Raw genomic sequence first — 14801 nt, 5'->3', positions numbered from 1 at the left:
CTAATCTGGTGAACTGGGTTGGTTTCCCCACTCCTACACACGAAGCCAGCTGGGTGACCTTGGGCTAGTCACAGATCTCTTAGAGCTCTCTCAGCCCCACCTGCCTCACAGGGTGTCTGTTGTGGGAAGGGGAAGGTGACTGTAAGCCAGTTTGATTCTCCCTTAAGTGGTAGAAAAAGTCAGCATATAAAAACCAACTCTTCTTCTTCCTCTTCTTCTCAGTTTCTCGCGCAGAATGCCAAAAATTAGTTTAGTTTAGTTTATTCGATATATACCCTGACCTTTCCTGGTCAAGCCGGGCTCAGGACAGCTTACAACACAACAATTATAATAGAAAATAAGATCAAAACATTATAATCAAAACCATAAATCCTAATTTAATACAAATGGCACCCTAATATAATTTTCAGCATTAATCTCGAATATAGGGGGAATTATCACCCATTTGGTGATGTTGGACCAAAGCAACAGATCTAGCTTGGACAGCAGCGTTTCTCACAGTTTTGACCTGCTGTACTGCACAAAGGGCAGCAGGAAAAGAGGAAGACCCAACAAGAGATGGACGGACTCAATAAAGGAAGCCACAGCCTTCAATTTGCAAGACCTGAGCAAGGCTGTCAAAGATAGGACATTTTGGAGGACTTTCATTCATAGGGTCGCCACGAGTCGGAAGCGACTTGACAGCACTTAACACACACACACACACACACACACTGCACAAAGCATTGTTTTGGGGAACAGTTATCTGCTAATTTCTGTTATCTTAACCAGGAAAAAACAACAACACAATGCATTGTTCACACTGGCTTGTATGGAAGGGAGGCCCATCTCTGCTCTCGTCTTTGCAGCCTGCTAGGCAGACACAAGGGACTCGCTAGAAACAATGCTAGTTTCTGCAGAGCGCGAGCCTTCTCGGCACCACCATTCGGTTCTGCATATTATTTGGGCTTAACGGACAAAAATCTTGGTTCCAGGAGCCACCAGATTCCCCCCACCCTGGAAAAACACAAAAGGACCAAGCAACAATAAGTCTGGATTTATGCTCCTGCCAAGATGAGTGTTTGTTATGACGTTGCTTATTTCCTGCCTTTCGGGCCACCGGCAGTGACCCAAGGTGGCTTACAAGGAGTACAAGGCAGAGCGACATAAGCTGATAGGCCAGGGGTTCTCAACAAAGGGGAAATTTCCCCCCTGGGGGGGAATTTTAGGGCTCCAGGGGCGGGGATCAGGACCACTATTCAGCAAAGTGCACATTATTTGGAATGTACCTTTTGAGATAGACTATTTTGGGAAGGGGGCAATTGTATTCTGAACAATGGTGAAAGGGGGGAATGGAGCAAAGAAAGTTGAGAACCGCTGCGATAGGCCCTGCCTCGAGGACCGTGTGGACTAAATGGGCAGACAACTGAGGGAGGAAAGGCAAGACTGAATGTGATGTCCTTCCAGTGTGGTGTAGTGGTTAAGAGCAGTGGTTTGGAGCGACAAACTCTGATCTGGAGAACCGGGTTCGATTCCCTGCTCGTCCACATGAGCGGAAGACTCTAATCTGGTGAACCGGGTTGGTTTCCCCACTCCTTCACATGAAGCCCCCTGGGTGACCTTGGGTTAGTCACAGTTCTCTTCGAGCTCTCTTAGCCCCACTCAAAGCTGAATGCCCCCATGTTGTGATCCACAAATCGAAGGTGTTTTCCGGGTGTGCATAACAAAAGGGAGGCACGTCTTCTCTAAGACTGGGCCAGTGGCGATTCTCTCTTTCTCTCGGTTCCTGCCTCCCGCCAGGTGCTTCAGCGAGGAATCCTGCGTCTCCATTCCAGACGTTGAGGGCTATGTGGTGGTGCTTCAGCCCGATGCGCCTCAGATCTTGCTGAGCGGCAATTCCCACTTCGCCCGGCCCTCCTCTGACTTCGAAGGACCCGAGGGGGTCCCGCTGTTTCCTGACCTCCAGATTTCGTGCTCCATCTCACACCAGGTGGAGGCCAAGAAGGATGAGAGCTGGCATGGCACGGGTGAGTAGGGTACTGCGAAGGAGAACTCGTGGTTTGTGGGAGGAACAGGAATCTATAACGTGGCAGCCTTGGCAATCCTGGGTTGAAGCAATGTCCCATGCCCGAGCAACGTTGCACCTTGTTTTTGGTTGTTCAAAGTATTGACGTTACTCACACTGTAAATAGTAGAGCCTTTACTCCAGTCTGTAGTTGTGAACAATTCGCTTATATTGTATCATGGGAGGGGCTGTGGCTCAATGGTAGAGCATCTACTCGGCATGCAGAAGGTCCGAGGTTCGATCCCTGGCATCTCCAGTTAAAGGGACTAAGCCAGTAGGTGATGTGAAAGACCCCTGCCTGGGACCCTGGAGAGCCGCTGCCGGTCTGAGTAGACAAGACCGACTTTGATGGACCGAGGGTCTGATTCAGTATAAGGCAGCTTCATGTGTTCATGGTATTACTGATAAACAGCTGACACCTCTTGTTCTTGATGGCGCACCTGGAAAAAGCTCTAGAATTCCTTTTGGGCAAAAACTGTAGCATTTCCAAAAGGACAAGCATAAGATGGAAGCTGCTTTCACACATGTTGGATAATGCACTTTCCAAGCAATGGTTTGCAACTGGATTTTTCCTGTTTTACACAGAAAAATCCAATTGTGCACGAGTGCTAAAATGCATTGAAAGTGTATTATTCAACACTTGTGAAAGCAGCCATATTCTTATTACCCTAATCCACTGTTTTGAACACTTCAGAAGGCTGAATTCTAATTAGAGGGTGCAGTGCTAATACGAAGCCTTGCTTTAATGAACTCCTCCTCAAAATATGCTGTGAAACCACAAACGTCAGCCATGGTGACCTTGGGCATTACTTGCTTTGATCAGACAGCCAAGTTGTACCAGAACCTATGGGCAAAATATCGTATTCCTTGGGGACACGACATAGGGAGGGGAACGGCTTAAAGGCCTCTTTCCTTGACGTAGTCTTGATCAGAATCAGGCTAACCTGTGCCTCTTGGTGTCACATGTACCTGAGCTATGTTTAGTCTGGAGAAGTTCCCATCTGGTTTAAGTCGCCTAATCTCTGCAGATAATTTGTCCTCAAAATGGATTAAATCAATTGAGGATAAATTGCAATGTTGAGGTTTATCAAGCGCAACTCTACTAAACCTTGGCTATCAAGGAGCAAAAACTATAGCTAAACAAAGGCTTTGGGACTCTGCCCTCCAAGTTAACAGATCAAGGGCTCACTCAGTTCCAGTAGTGGAGAACCGTATTAATTTTTTGGCTCCCCAAATTATCTCTATGCCTTAGATTACCCTAAATATCGGAGAGCCTTTACTTTGGCCCGCTTTAATGCCCTCCCATCTGCTCTTCTTGAAGGGAGATATGCCCGTCTCCCTTATGAACTCCGCCTCTGTCAATCTGGAATGGTGGAAACAGTTGAACAGGTTCTTTTACACTGTCCATTTTATCAAGACATACGTAAAATGTTCATCGATCCAATTTTGTCTAGCTTTTGTCTAGAGATAGAGTTAGCCTTTGTTATTAGATGATTCTGTTAAAGATATTACCTATCAGGTTGCGAGATTCTGTGCCAGCGCATGTGTAATAAGGCAGAAGAAGCTGTCATAATGTCTTTTATGTTAAACAGACCATTTTACCAAGAGTTGTTGTAACTAATTTTTCGTTTTACTTGATCAAATACTAGACATTTTTAAATTATTTATGATATTTCTTTTTGTTTAAGCTGGTCTTTGACCGTCATAAATAAATGATGATGAGTCTGGAGAAGAGGAGGTTGAGGGGGAACATGATTGTTCTCTTTAAGTATTTGAAGGGCTGTCCCTTAGAGGAGGGCAGGGAGCTGTTCCTGTTGGCAGCAGAGGATAGGATTCGCAATAATGGGTTTAAATTGCAGGCTGGATATTAGAAAGAGTTGTTCAACAGTTCAGCAGTGGGATTGGCTGCCTAGGGAGGTGGCAAGCTCCCACTCACTGGCGGTCTTTAAGCAAAGACTGGACAAACATTTGTCAGGGATGCTCTAGGCTGATCCTCCATTGAGCAGGGGGTTGGACTACATGGCTTGTATGGCCCCTTCCAACTCTATGGTTCTATGATTCTGTCTTCTCTTCCTTGCAGTGGCAGACACCCGGATGTCCGACGAGATTGTCCACAATCTGGACGGTTGTGAGATCTCGCTGGTTGGAGAAGACCTGGACCCAGAGCGGGAGTACCTGCTCTTGGACGGGGCCTCCCTGCGGCAGCGAGGACTGGAGCTCATCAACACCTCGGCCTACCTCTCGATCACAGGTGTGCACCTTTGGGGGCAGCTCTGTCTCCTTCTGGCATCCCTCCTGGTATAGCTAAGTGCAGCTAAGCGATTTAGACCCAATTTATGATCCCATATCCAGGCCCACGTTCAGCCAGCCTGGGAATCTTTTTCTATTATTGTTGTTGTTGTTGCTATTATTATTATTAATAATAATATGAGAGCCAGTGTGGTGTAGTGGTTAAGAGTGGTGGTTTGGAGCGGTGGAATCTGATCTGGAGAACTGGGTTTGATCTCCCATTCCTGCACATGAGCGGCAGAGGCTGATCTGGTGAACTGGATTTGTTTCCCCACTCCGACACACGAAGCCATGCTGGGTGACCTTGGGCAAGTTACAGCTATATTAGAGCTCTCTCAGCCCCACCTACTTCACAGGGTGTCTGTTCTGGGGAGGGAAGGTGATTGTAAACTGGTTTGAGTCTCCCTTAAGTGGTAGAGAAAGTCGGCATATAAAAACCAACTCTTCTTCTTCTTCCTCTTCCTCCTCTTCCTCCTCCTCCTCCATTTTATTTATATCCCGCCCTCCCCTTACATCATAATAATAAATATATACTTCAAACAACAAATTAAAACATTCCAACAGTGCTGAACAAGTATCTTAAAATCAATGGTACTACATTAAATCCCTATGGGACACGCATTTAGTCTCTCCAGCACAATTTACTCCTCTTTCTAGCATCAACCATGGTATATCACATCTGCACTGCCTTTGCATTAATCTCAGCACAGGTTTAAAACGACACTGTGGCGAACTCCCCGTTTTGCTCAATGAACTTCGTCCCAAAGTTGTTCTTGCTTTTCCTGTTGACCTATTAGCACGTGGAGCTAATTTGAGTCCCAACTTTCCCCTTTCCACCTGTAGGCGTGGAGAGCATTGCCGTGTACGAAGAGATCCTGCGGCAGGTGGCGTACTGCACCCGCCACGGTGCCGCCCTTTACGAGAGGAAATTCCGCCTTTCGTGCACCGAGATGAACGGCCGTTACTCCAGCAACGAGTTCACCATTGAGGTAAAAGCCTGTCCCAGCGGTGCACGTAGGAATTCAGGCCCCGACGAGCACTGTAGCAGTTGAGGTCGGCGGGACCCGCCTGAACTCAGAAGTGTCAACGTCTCTCCTCAGGTGAACGTCCTCCACAACATGAACCGAGCCGCTCACCCCAACCACATCATGAGTTCTCAGCAGTTCATGCACCGCGGCCACCACCTGCCCCCAGAACTCTCCGGCCACAGTCTGGCGAACGTCCACCGCAACTCCAGTACGTACCGATTGACGGGGCCGATCCCCCTAGCTGAGCAGGCATTCGGGGCGACGCATTGAGGAGGCACCGGTGAGCCTCAGGGGCTCCATCATTAGTGTGGGAGGCGGCTGGAATCCCCTCCTGGGCCCACGCTGCCACCACCGGATGAAACTTGGCTTTGACCAAGTCCTAGAGTACTGTGTTCATTTTTGGGCACCGCAATTTAAGAAAGATGTAGACACGCTGGAACTTGTCCAGAGGAGGGCAACAAAGATGGTGAGGGGTCCGGAGACCAAGTCCTGTAAGGAAAGGTTGAAGGAGCTGGGCATGTTTAGCCTGAAGAGGAGAAGACTGAAAGGGGATATGATAATTATCTTCAAGTACTTGAGGGGCTGTCGTATAGAGGATGGTGCCGAGTTGTTTTCTGTTGCCCCAGGAGGTCGGACCAGAACCAACGGGTTGAAATTAAATCAAGAGTTTCCGTCTAGACCAGTGATGGCGAACCTTTTAGAGACCGAGTGCCCAAACTGCAACCAAAAACCCACTTATTTATCGCCGAGTGCCAATGCGGCAATTTAACCTGAATACCACCCCCAGAGGGGGCCCAGAGGGAGAGGCTAGGGTTGCCAAGTTCCTCTTCGCCATGAGTGGGAGGTTTTTGGGGTGGCGCCTGAGGAGGGCGGGGTTTGGGGAAGGACTTCAGTGCCATAGAGTCCAATTGCCAAAGTGGCAATTTTTTCCAGGGGAACTGATCTCTATTGGTTGGAGATCACCTGTAATAGCAGATCTCCAGCTAGTACCTGGAGATTGGCAACTAGTTCCTTAGTGTTTTCTCTCTACATATCAAGACAAATGGAAAGGGGTTTGGAGGATAGCTTGTGGGCACTTCAAAGGTGGAATAGGACTGCACGCCCCTCCGCCCGCACAGACCCAGAGGGTGCCGGAGAAGCCGCTGGAGGGAAAGAAGGAAGGAAGGAAGGAAAGAAGGGAAGGGAGGGGGAAAGGGAAGGAAGGGAGGGAGAGAAAGAAAGAAAAAGAGAGAGAAAGGGAGAAAGAAATGGAGCAAGGGAGAGAAAGAAAAGGACAGAGGGAGACAGAAAAAGAAAGAGGCCATTTATGCATGGGAGGTTTTGCCTTGGATTTGCCACTCGGTGGGGCGCGGCGGCAGGCTTGCGAGAGGCGAGCAGGGTGGGGCAGAGGGCGCCTCCTTGGCACCCACCGACCAGCCATGCCCCTCCGCCCGCACAGGCCCAGAGGGCGCCGGAGAAGCCGCCGGCCATGCCGAGTGTGAGCGCTCGGCTTCTGTTCCCCGCTCTCCCACCCGCCTGGCTGGCCGTGCACGCTCCAGCGGCGGCAATGGCGGCAGCTTCTGTGGGAGAGTCCGGGGGCCACCGCCAATCATGTCGGAGGTTCCCCACCCCTGTGCTACAGCCTCCCCCATCCGGGGTGGGGCAGAGCCGGAAAGGCCAGCGGCTTGGAGGAACCGTGCGTGCCGGCAGAAAGGGCTACGCGTGCCGGAAGTGGCACCCGTGCCATAGGTTCGCCAACACGGGTCTAGACATTAGGAAGAATTTTCTAACAGAGTGGTTCTTCAGTGGAACAGGCTTCCTCTGGAGGTGGTAAGCTCTCTTTTCCTGGAGATTTTTAAGCAGAGGCTAGATGGCCATCTGTCAGTAATGCTGATTCTATGACCTTAGGCAGTTCATGAGAGGGAGGGCATCTTGGCCATCTTCTGGGCACAGAGTAGGGGTCACTGGGGGTGTGTGGGGGAGGTAGTTGTGAATTTCCTGCATTGTGCAGGGGGTTGGACTCGATGACCCTGGTGGTCCCTTCCAACTCTATGATTCTATGACCAAACCAGCAGCAGCTCGGACCTGCAAGCTGATGGTTGTACCTCGCTTGGAGCAACAAAATACCTCAAACTGGCCTTCCTGGTTTACGTTCTACGCACAGCGCGATGGGAATGAGAGAGGGCAGAACCGCTATGCCATTTTAGGGGTTTCCTGTTGCTGATAGAGTTATGCTGGGGAATTCTGAGACATTGGAAGCCTCTTGGAAGCTAGCTAAGACCCAAGCAAGGTCATGGCCAAAGCAGTCAGCCGTGGCTCAATATCTTTCATTGCTTGAGGCAGCAGTGGCAGCAGGTGTCGCCACCACGCCTCCATTCGCCGCCACTCACCTTTCCTTGTCCAGCTGGCTGCTGGCTGCAGTAGCTGTCGTAACAGCAATCCCCGCCCCTGGTAGGAGTCAATCCTTCAGGCTTCTTTGCTACCCTGCCCCACTTTTCCACATGAGCGGCAGAGGGTAATCGGGTGAACTGGATTTGTTTCCCCACTCCTACACACAAAGCCAGCTTGGTGACCTTGGGCTAGACACATCTCTCTCAGCCCCACCTGTCTCACAGAGGCCATTTTTGCACGGTCAATTTTGATGCTCACTCAAAGCTCTTTTTAAAAATGCGACTTTAAAAATGCGTTTTTACGGTCCCAACGCAAAAGGAGAAGCTCCACTCCCCCCCCACTCGCCTGCTCCTTTGTTCCTGTTTGCATAGCCATTAGCATATGCAAAGCTAACGTGCCTCTGTTGTTTTGCATTGTTCCTTGAGGGGGATTCTTCGCGGCAAACACCAAACGTCGTGTTAAATGGGCTCTTTTGTAAGGCGAAGCAGGCCTGCACCAGCTTCGCAGTCAGTTCCGGAATGATGGTTCAGCGTGCAAAATTAAAAAAATATATGCAGGGCAATTCAGCCTGGAACGCTGCTGCTAATTACCATGCAAAAATCTCTCGATTCTCCCTTAAGTGGTAGAGAAAGTCGGCATACCAAAACCAACTCTTCTTCTTCTTCCTTCTCTTTCCTGCAGTGGTCCCCAGCGCCGCCACCATCATCATCGTGGTGTGCGTGGGCTTCCTGGCCCTGATGGTCGTCTTGGGGGTCTTGCGCATCCACTCCTTGCACCGGCGAGGGGACGGGCAGGAGTGCGCGGTGGAGGCCGCGGGGAGCCAAGGAGGGGCCCAGGCCAACGAAAGGGAGATGTTCTGGGACGACTCGGCTCTCACCATCATCGTCAACCCCATGGAGGTGAGTAGAGGAGGTGTTCGGGCAGGAGGGGAGAGGTGTGAAGGGCCCAGGGGAAGGAACCCGGAAAAAACTCAAGATTTGTTTTTCCTGAGAGCTTTTCATTCTGTCTTTCCAGTTGAGAAATTGGGAAATTTGGGGGAGCACTGAGGGGAAAAACCCCCACTGGTACGAAATATTTTTTTTCTTTCGGAAAGAACGATTATACTTTTGAAACTGAGATTTTATGTAGGTAATAGGGTTGCCAGGTCCCTTTTCGCCATCGGCAGGGTTTTTTTGGGGTGGAGCCTGAGGAGGGCAGAGTTTGGGGAGGAGAGCCATAGAGTCCAATGGCCAAAGCGGCCATTTTCTCCAGGTGAACTGATGGAGTTCCAGGTGGAGATCAGTTGTAATAGCAGGAGATCTCCAGCAACTACCTGGAGGTTGGCAACCCTAATAGGTGAGGTCTGCCCCCTTCCTCTCTGGCTCTGCCAGGGTGCACCTTTGAAAGGGCTTCCTGGGGTGGAACAACTCCAGCCTCCCTCACTCCTGAGTAGGGTTGCCAACCTCCAGGTACTAGCTGGAGATCTCCTATTGCAACTGATTGCCAGCCGATAGAGGTCAGTTCCCCTGGAGAAAACGGCCGCTTTGGCAATTGGACTCTATGGTATTAAAGTCCCTCCCGTCTCCAAACCCCGCCCTCCTCAGGCTCCACACCCAAAATCCCCAGGTATTTCCCAACCCGGAGCTGGCAACCCTACCTCCATCTCCTCGGATGTAAGTGCGGGGTAGGAGGTCTGACCCTGGACAAGTGAATATGCTATAATGCATAAGATAATACATTATTAAAAGAGTTCAGTGTGTTCAGTGTTGATGGTCAAATATAGTCTATTGCCGCTCTATGAGAGGGTTCTTCTCCTGAGTGTAACAGTTTGCATCCCTTTCTAAGGCATTGGGTATAGTCACAATTTTACTTGTAGAAAGCTAACAGGACAACCCTCCTTAGGTTTGTGCCGCAAGGCATGCATACTTCGAATTCCATAAATACATCAAATAGTATAACGGTCTGTGCTAAAGCTCTGGATGGTGCGTTTGGTGTCGTTAAAGCAGTGAAACAGGTTCGATAAGAAAACAAGCCTGGCCTATAAGGACCCCGGCTGTAAATTTCACTTTTCTCAAAAACAAGCAGCAAAAAAAAGTGTTTTCTTTCCAGAAGTTCACTACTTCTGGAAACGGTCCCAAGAAGGGTCCCTTTGCCTCTCTTTCTCACTCTCCATCCTTTACCACCCCTCGACAGTCCTACCAGAGCTGCCAGGAGCAGGCAGCAGAGGCCGCCGAGTCTAAAGGCAGGGAGGCCGTGGAAGAGGAGGACAGCAGCGACTCCGAATCCCCCGACTCTCCAGGCAGCGACGCTACCGAGGACCAGCGTATCGTGAGCAAGCGTGATGTCTCCTGCCGCTACTAGAGGAGTGATGGATGGATGGCGGGAGAAGGGGGACATCCACGAGAGAGAGGGAGGGCCTGCTTACATTTAATATTTGGGGAGGGGGCCCCCCTGCTCCCACATCTTGTCAATTTTTGTTTTTACTTTTCCCACTCCCTGCCCCGCTTCTTTCCCGACTCCTCCGAAGTATGGCGAAGGCCAGCCCTAAGGAGCGTTGGCGCGGCGTGCAGGCAACCGGGGCGGCACCTTCCTCCTCCCGCTAATCCCGCAGGGGTAGACTGCCCCCTCCCCAGGGAGTTCCCATGCGCAAGCCTCCTTGGAACAGACAAGGTTGCCCCACCTCCAGGTGGGGCCTGGAGACCTCACAGAATTACAGCCGATCCCCAGCCAAGAGGTCAGTTCCAATGGATGAGAGGGCTGCTTCGGAGGGTCATTGTACCCCACTGAGGTGTCCCCCCAAAAAAGACCCTGCCATCCCCAGGCTCCACCCCTAAATCTCCAAGACTTTCCCAACCCAGAGCTGCCAAGCGGAGCTGCACAAAAGTACTGGGGATCATGCCAGAGCTGTCAACCTTCAACGGTCGCCCTTTCCAGCGTCCCAAACCCACCTCCCAAGGCAGTCACCACACTGTAGGGTTGCCAACCTCCAGGTGCTAGCTGGAGATCTCCTGCTATTACAACTGATTTCCGGACGATGGAGATCAGTTCCCCGCTTTGGCCACTGGACTCTCTGGCAATGAAGCCCATCCCCAAAACCTCCTGTTGGTGGCGAAAAGGGACCTGGCAACCCTACTACACCGTGCCGCCTCTGCCCAATGGCAGATGCCAGCGGAAGGGCCGCTCTGTCTTTCCCCAGGTTTTTGGGGGGCCCCATTTCCGTCCCCAGCCTGAGCTTCCCGTCCCACCAGAGAAGGGTAAGCTGGGGTTGGCATGATATGCAGCAGAGGTACTCGGAGGGTAACTTGCGGGTGGGGAGGACAAGCGGGGGTCCGCCGGCATCCCCAAGAATTCTATATATATATATATTGTATATTTTTTCAATGTTGTCATTTGAGGTTTCTTCTTGTTTTCTTGTTTGAGGCAAAGAAACGAAAAAAACCTGCAGCTTGTGTCGCTTTGTAAAATTGTCAATAATATTAAAATGAATAATAAGGGGAGGGGGGAGGGGGGACCCGACACGGAGAAGGAAGCGGAGCAGATTTTAAAATAAAAAGGGGGTTTTAAAAAGTAACGCCTGGAGTGTTGAGGACTCTTCCTTTGAAGACGGGTAGCTTCAGGCTCTCAACTGCCCTGCCTGTTGCCAAAAAACGGGAAAGAGGATAAAGGTGGGGGTGGGGGAAAGAAGAAGAAGAAGAAGAGTTGGTTTTTATATGCCGACTTTCTCTACCACTTAAGGAAGAATCAGACTGGCTTACAATCGCCTTCCCTTCCCCTCCACACAACAGACACCCTGTGAGGTAGGTGGGGCTGAGAGAGCTCTAAGAGAACTGTGACTGGCCCAAGGTCAACCAGATGGCTTCATGTGTAGGAGTGGGGAAACCAACCCGGTTCACCAGATTAGCCTCCGCCACTCATGTGGAGGAGTGGGGAATCAAACCCGCATCTCCAGATCAGAGTCCACCGCTCCTAACCACTATACCACGCTGGCTCTCACTGGTTGTGGTACTTCACTCTTTCCTGGATTGCAGACAGTTTGGTCTCAAACGAACACACGAAGCTGCCTTCTACTGAATCAGACCCTTGGCCCATCAAGGTCAGTTTGCCTACTCAGACCGGCAGCCGCTCTCTGGGGTCTCAGGCTGAGGTCCTTCACATCATCTCCTACCTGACCCTTTTAACCGGCGATGCTGGGGATTGAACCTGGGACCTTCTGCCTGCCAAGCAGAGGCTCTTCCCAGCTGCTACTCCCAAATAAGCACACAATAAAGACAAAAAAAATTGGCTTATTTATGTGTTGCTTGGGCGCTGTGCTTCATTTACCTGTTTTTTTATATATATATATATGTTCGTCAGAACCCTGTGTTGATTGTTACCCTTAGTTCACATTTGTTTTTCAGGACTTTGAGCTGATTGTTATACTAATATATTTGTGGCATTTGTAAAAAAACAAAACTCTTTATTGTGTGCTTTTTTGGCCACCTTGCTGTGATTTTTTGGTTACTGCTCCCAAACAGAAGAAAAAATGAGGGGAATAGAACCCAACCTAGAAAACAGAAGTTGGGTACCCAAAGGTTGGTTGGGATGAAAAAAATATATAAATAATGGAAATATTATTTATATTGTTTGACTGACTAGGTTGATACTTGCACACAGCTTATATGGGAGACAGGCTGTTACCGCATTTGTATTCCCAGCGATGTATTAAGAGTTTGAAAACATTATAAAAAATACTGTTCGCCCTTTGTTTGGCCCCTTTAGCTGTGAAGACGTCTTCCAACCATTTATAAGCCGTGGTATCCAAAAACCCTTTTAAAGCAATGTTTTTTATTACATTTTCAAACTCTTAATACATTGCTGGAAATACAAAGTGCAGTAACCCCCATATACAGCCCAGCATAAAAACGTAAAACGATCTTACCAGATATTGGTGTAATTGGTAATATATACAACCTATTACATGCCTGGTTTGTTTTATATTGCCTGTATGTGTAAATATATTTGTAATATGTGTGCATGTTCTACATGGGTTTCAAATAGACCACTGAGGAAGGCCATATAGGCCGAAACGCGTTTGGCAGGTGGTGACAGAGATCAACCTTAGGAAATGCCATTGTGCTGTTTTAACGTTTTTTTAAAAATAATTTTAATCTTGACATAGTGCTTCTAATAAATTATATATTTCCATTATTTATATTTTTTTCATCCCACCCAACCTTGGGTACCCAACTACTGCTCAAAAATATCCAGGAATTTCGCAAGTCGGAACTGGCAACCGTCTGTTAAACATGGGGGCTATTTTTTTTTTTAAATACAGAAAGGAATGTGCAGCCGAGGGGAACTAGCCTCTTCGTCTCACACGCTCTGTAGGTTTTAAACGTAGTTTTGCCAACTCAGCTTCCATGTGAGCGGGGTTATTAGGGAGAAAAGAGTTTGAAGTAACAGAAAGGAAGGTTTATTCCACCCCCCAACCCACACACACATCTTTTGTACATAAAATAAACATCCCACCCACACACTTTCTGTATGCACGGGACAGACAGAGCCTTGATTAGGAACGGAATTAGAACTCAAGTCCCTCCTTCCCCGGAGGATAGAAGGTTGTGATCCGTTTATCAGAATCCAGATGACTGCCATACGCCTCAACACACATAATTTTTGATTACAGTAAAATAACGGGAATTTTCTAAATAGTTCTACCGATTTCTGTTAATCTAAAAAAAGTAGAAAAGAGCAAGAGTCCAGTAGCACCTTAAAGACTGAAAACATTTCTGGCAGGGTAGGAGCTTTCGTGAGCCACAGCTCACTTCTTCAGATACAGCTAGAATACGAAAGTTCACGCCCTGCCAGATGTTTTGTTAGTCTTTAAGGTGCTACTGGACTCTTGCTCTTTTTTTACTGCTACTGACAGACGAACATGGCTACCCATCACGATCTGACGAAAGTAAAACAGTTAAATGAACCCCCCTCCCCAAATAACAATTCGTGCCGCCTTGAATTGCATCCCTGCATTTGGTTGCTTGGTCATGACTAGGTTCGTCTTGACAAAGTGAGCAAGGAAAACCTCCTCTGGAGTTGGGAAGGAAGGCACCAGCAGCCTCCGGGAGTCCTTTCTCTTCCTCAGCTGTGGAAACCTCTAACCACTACACCACACCCTCTCTTGACATGGAACTTTCTGGGATCGCGTTCTGGGCCCTGACAGAAGTGTCTTAAGAAAAGAGCAGCTCTTCAGCACTGCATTTTAATAGAACAATATGAAATAGTACAAACAGATTAATGTATAACTTAAAACACAGAACTTCAGTATATCTAAAAAATAAAACATTTCAGGATTCTTTCCACCTGACGGAGCCAGAAATCCACACATGCTATGCCAGATTTCAGCTGTAAGTGACTTTCTGTACTGCCACCCCCTTTCCACCCCTGCACCAAAGGTAGATACCAGTTATTCCCACCTAACCCCTTCACTCGGCTCTTTACCCTCCTTTTTGGGAGGAAAATGAGTTCTGCAAATGAAACATCTGTAGATCAGGCCACAGGCAATGAAAACAGAAGCTGCTATATCAGCAGGGGGCTTCCTCTCTACGGCAGAGGGCTCCCGTTCTCTCTCTCTGCTCAGCTGCAAATTGCCTGATTCATGGTTACCTCTGCCAGCAAGGAACAGATGGGGAGCGTGAATTTGGAAGGACAGACATCCTGGCTGACTTCAGGGGGTGGGCAAGCTGACTTGCCAAGGGCTCACGAAGAAGCCCGCATTAAAGCAGGAAGGGAACTCTTCAGAGCCAGGTTCTGATCACAAAACGGTGCCGGTGTAAGACAGCTTTGTCCACAATTCTGCTTAAATCTGCTCCTTGCAGAATTTCTCCATTGCTTGCTCTCAACAATGGAGAAATTTCTGTAGAAATTTTGTATTTCTGGCCAGAGCTAAGCAGTAGCACATAATCTCTGCATTGACCAGGCCAATCCTGGAAAGACACCATGCCTATTGAATGGGACTTCGGGCCCTTTTCTGAAGTTGGCATCTCCACATTGCTGCTTCTGCCTGGCAAGCTCTACGTCTCTCTGATTCAGAGGTCCCATCTATCCATGATGCC

The 14801-nt window shown here is 49.0% G+C and overlaps 1 protein-coding gene across 1 annotated transcript in view; it reads left to right on the top strand.

The window, feature by feature from the left end:
- Positions 1-10071, top strand: part of CLSTN3 (calsyntenin 3) — a 45462-nt gene extending 35391 nt beyond the window's left edge. The window contains exons 13-18 of the mRNA XM_056848447.1: positions 1780-2006; positions 4125-4295; positions 5177-5322; positions 5434-5569; positions 8413-8630; positions 9904-10071. Of these exons, the coding sequence (XP_056704425.1) occupies positions 1780-2006; positions 4125-4295; positions 5177-5322; positions 5434-5569; positions 8413-8630; positions 9904-10071 (1066 nt within the window). The remainder of the gene's footprint in view (positions 1-1779; positions 2007-4124; positions 4296-5176; positions 5323-5433; positions 5570-8412; positions 8631-9903) is intronic.
- The last annotated feature ends 4730 nt before the right edge of the window (positions 10072-14801 follow it).

The sequence above is a fragment of the Euleptes europaea genome, chromosome 4 (assembly GCF_029931775.1).
Source record: "Euleptes europaea isolate rEulEur1 chromosome 4, rEulEur1.hap1, whole genome shotgun sequence".
Classification (NCBI taxonomy): Eukaryota; Metazoa; Chordata; class Lepidosauria; order Squamata; family Sphaerodactylidae; genus Euleptes; species Euleptes europaea.
This window is presented reverse-complemented; position numbering and strand designations above follow the sequence as displayed.